At 39.6% G+C, this 3,979-nt stretch overlaps 1 protein-coding gene across 2 annotated transcripts; it reads left to right on the plus strand.

Moving 5' to 3' along the window:
- LOC107629725 (BAG family molecular chaperone regulator 7) lies at window positions 745-3,893 on the plus strand. Of its 2 annotated transcripts, XM_016332595.2 has the most exons (4): window positions 745-1,789; window positions 2,371-2,406; window positions 2,603-2,893; window positions 3,481-3,893. In XM_016332595.2, exons 1-4 carry the CDS (start codon window positions 1,061-1,063, stop codon window positions 3,706-3,708), a joined length of 1,284 nt encoding a protein of 427 aa, XP_016188081.1. In that variant the 5' UTR covers window positions 745-1,060; the 3' UTR covers window positions 3,709-3,893. The 2 variants fall into 2 exon arrangements, with proteins under 2 accessions (XP_016188081.1, XP_016188083.1); XM_016332597.2 differs by lacking the exon at window positions 2,371-2,406 and having other exon boundaries at window positions 767-1,789.

The raw sequence follows: 3,979 nt of genomic DNA on the forward strand, positions 1-3,979 counted from the left end.
AGTCGACTGCACCTAAGTTTTCACCAATATTAAAAATTTATTAATACAACTCAAAATAAAAAAAAAATTCTTTTTTATTACGAGTAATTTTGACTTTTCTACTATCCACAATAACTTGTTATCTACTTTTTACAACGAAGACAGCATATTTTATTTTAACTTTAAACAATTGATTTATTTATTTTTATATAAAATAATTTTGGAATCAACTATAAAAAATGCTAATACATAACATGGACAGAGTTCATACAAAGTATATATTGCGAAAGGTTCTTTTACATGTAAGATTGAGTCATAATCCAACTCCTTTAAATGTGACGCTCAAGTGCTCAACCATATTTGTAGTTTTGTAATTTGTACTACCCCTTTTCAAGTTTCAGCGCAAAATTATTACAAGAGCTGTAGATTGTAAGATCTTGGAGTGAAAGTAAACATTGGTAAGAGTATTTATTTGGTCATTAATTTTTAGGTATAGATAACAATAATTCAACAATCGCATTCACATGTAAAGTTAAATTCATCACTCAAATAGTTTGGTCGCATAGCGCCAGGGACGTGGGGCCATGAATCGAGTAAAAGGTCACATGGGAGGCACAATTACATTCCCTACCAAAAACACAATCGTCTTAGGACGAGACTATAAATAAATACAGTAATAAGATTGTTGGCATCCACCGTAATTAATCTCAATCAATGACCCCACTTTGGTCAATTCAATATGCGGCGCCCAAAGTTTACACCCGACCCCGCACTAGCAACATCATAAATCATCACCACCAACATTCTAATCCCATCACCTTCAGGATATGAATTCCCACAAATACCCTCACCAGTCACCACCTTCCACCTTTAGACGCTCTGCTCCTTCGTCCTCGTTCTCCTCAATACTTTGTCGCGTTCTCCATTTCCCACTTTAAACCCGATTCAATATAATTGATTCATTCGTTGACGCATTTGTTCATTCCACGCTTTATTGTTGTGTTTCTCTGTTTCTTCACGTGAACGAGTTTGTTACCGATTCCGACTCAGAGTTAACTCGCTGTGTCACTCACCAATCACCATGAGCCGATTCAGGCGATTTGAGCTCGTCGAAGAACAACCCTTCTGCTACTACTCTAACACCTTCTCATCATCATCATCACCACCATCTCTGCCATTGTTCTTCGCCGAAACTTCCTCCATTGTGGTCCCAACCAGAACCCTAACCTTCCCTTCCTTCGTCGAAGACTCACTCTGCTTCGACCTCTTCGAAGACACCGTCGACTCCGTCGCCGATCTGATCGTCCCGCCGCACTCGGCGGCGCTCGCTCTGCGGCGAGTTAAGCACCGCGTCGAGAAGCAGCACGAGACCGAGCTGTTCCTTCAGAACCTGTCGGACCGAGTCTCCGAGTTGGAGTATCGATTCGATCGGGTCCTAGCCGCGAAAAGATGCGGCGGCGTCGGCGGTGTTGGAGATCGGAAGTACACTTGGACGGCGGAGATCAAGGGAGCGGAGAGGAACGGGTTTGACAGGAAGTACAAGTGGGTGGCGGAGATCGTTGAGGAGGAGAAGAGGAAGGCGGCGGCGGCGAGGAACATCAAATGGACGGCTGAGATTAAGGGAAAGGGAGAGGAGAGTGGGAACACGAGGAAGTACACGTTTGAAGTTGAAAGTGCTGATGCTGAGAAGAAGAAGAAGAATAAGGAAAAGGAGAAGGAGACTGAGCATGAAAAGAAGAAGAAAGGGAGTGCATTGCGCATTGTGGAGATTGAAGAACCCAGTGATCACAGAACCCTCGTGTTGAGACAGGTTTGTGTTGGTTTCTTATCTGTTGAGTTTGTGAATCGGATTTTGAAACTGTATTCGGAAGTGATTAAGTGAAGGACATGGCTTGTTTGGTTGATAAATGCTTGCTTGCTTGATTTATGTTTCAGTAAGTGTGGCTAAGCAGGGTTGAATCAGCATTACTAGTTATATTAGATGTGTAATCGTGGTTTATTGTTTAATTAAATTCATTTACATTGCAAATGTGTGATTGATTGTAGTGTTTGAATCTGTTGGTTTTGAAAAGCGAAGTTGCTTTCCAAAGTTAACTACCTTGTCATTTTTTTTTTGAGAACTAGCTTGTAATCCGATTGTACATGTTTTCTTGCTCTTGTTCTGAGAACTTGCACATGTTCCATATGATCCAATAATGTGCTGCTTTTTTGTTTTTTAATTATTCTTTTGTTTGAAGTTGCATAATCTGTTCAAAAGATAATGTTGGTCTTAAATGCATTTATTTTGTTCGTGTCCTGCATTCTTGCAAGTGGCCGCTAAATGAAGTAGGAGATGCATTATTTATTTATTTATTTTTTTCTTTCGTTCTTTCTTTTTTGTGATCATTACAGAAGGCTGGGACCTCTAATTATAATTCAAATTCTAAGGTGAAATCTGCGCCATTTAGATTAGTATTTTGACAGATACTAGTGCATTAAATAAGCATGCTACATTTCATTTTTGTCTCAAATGCATCTAATTGAGTGTGTAGCACACACATACGCTTCTGTTATTGGAATTTTATACGTTAAACAAACATTTAAGCATGCTGAGTTCTGCAATCTAACTTTCTTGTTGAGTAAGGCATTTGCAAAGAGGTTTGGAGCTGTTCAAAATAACAGAGGCAAAAGGAAGGAATTATCTCCACAAGATGCTGCAATGTTGATCCAGATCAGCTTTAGAACATATCTGATCCGTAGATCCAAAGCTTTACGTGCCCTTAGAGAACTTGCTGTTGCAAAATCCAAGTTAAAGGAAATCAGAGCTCAATTCAATAACTTTTCCTACCGTCGTCACTTGTCACGTGATGCAGAGGAACGCCAGAGGTTTTCAGAGAAAATCATTGTCTTGCTCCTCACAGTCGATGCCATTGAGGTAGCGATCTCCAATTTCTGAATATCTTTGTCTTTTGTCTATGGAATAGATCTATCTTTCTCACAGTTTATAACCTCTAATTCTCTAAACATCAGACTAGTGAAAATGTGGTTGACTGTAGTAAATCCTAGGGCATTTTTAGTTGTCTCTAACACCACGTGCTGTTGAAAACTATTATAATTGTGTAGCATATGGACTTTAGACAAGTTTGAAGATTCAATCATAGCTTAGAAGAGTTCATCTTCTAAAATCTAAACCATGTTTCGCAGTAGTTGTACAATCATTCTGGCTTCTGCTCGCTTCCCAGTTTCCATCTACATATCTATGTATCTGTTCAGGAATTAGGCAGTGAAGATCAGTTTATTTCAAATATGGTGACGTTAATCATCATAAAGCATTAAATTTTAAGAGGACTTGTATATTATTACTGCATAGGTAAGTCATGGTGTCCTAGACTCCTAGCCATAAAAAGAACGGAATTTCGCACCTGCCTAAGATTCTGACTACATCACGATCATGAGTGTGTTAAAAGGAGCATTACCATTCATCTGTTTTCCTTATGATTTTTCTCCTTACTTGTATTTTAGGGAATTGATCGGATGGTGCGATATGCAAAGAGGTCGATCGTGGATGAGCTGGAAGCAATGCTTGATGTGGTAGATCCCCAGCCTGGTGGAAGATCACGCTCCTTTAGGAGGACATTTGATATGCCTGATGGAGTTATCCGGAAGGAAATTGAGGAAGGTGTTCGACAGGTCGTGCAAATGCTTGACGATGCAGAGAATAGCAGCAGCACCTTTGAAGCATGCCTGTGACAGTGAGAACAAGGAAACAGTATTTGTGTTTATGCCACGCGTTTATGTCTGATGGTGTCGTTTGTTTCTAGTTATTTTAGCCTTCCAAGACCAAAAGTTGAGCTTTCATCCAATGTTTTCTTTTTTTTCTGTATTGCTTGAACTTCTAGCACTCTAATTTTAATTTGCATCTATCTTCTTGTTTACATAGGCCTCCCTGAAATCTGGTGCGTCTCGTTTCTCTGCTGATTGCTTTACTTTGCGTGAATTAGAGGGAATTATACATTTGCAA

This window comes from Arachis ipaensis, chromosome B03, assembly GCF_000816755.2.
Source record: "Arachis ipaensis cultivar K30076 chromosome B03, Araip1.1, whole genome shotgun sequence".
NCBI classification, from domain to species: domain Eukaryota; kingdom Viridiplantae; phylum Streptophyta; class Magnoliopsida; order Fabales; family Fabaceae; genus Arachis; species Arachis ipaensis.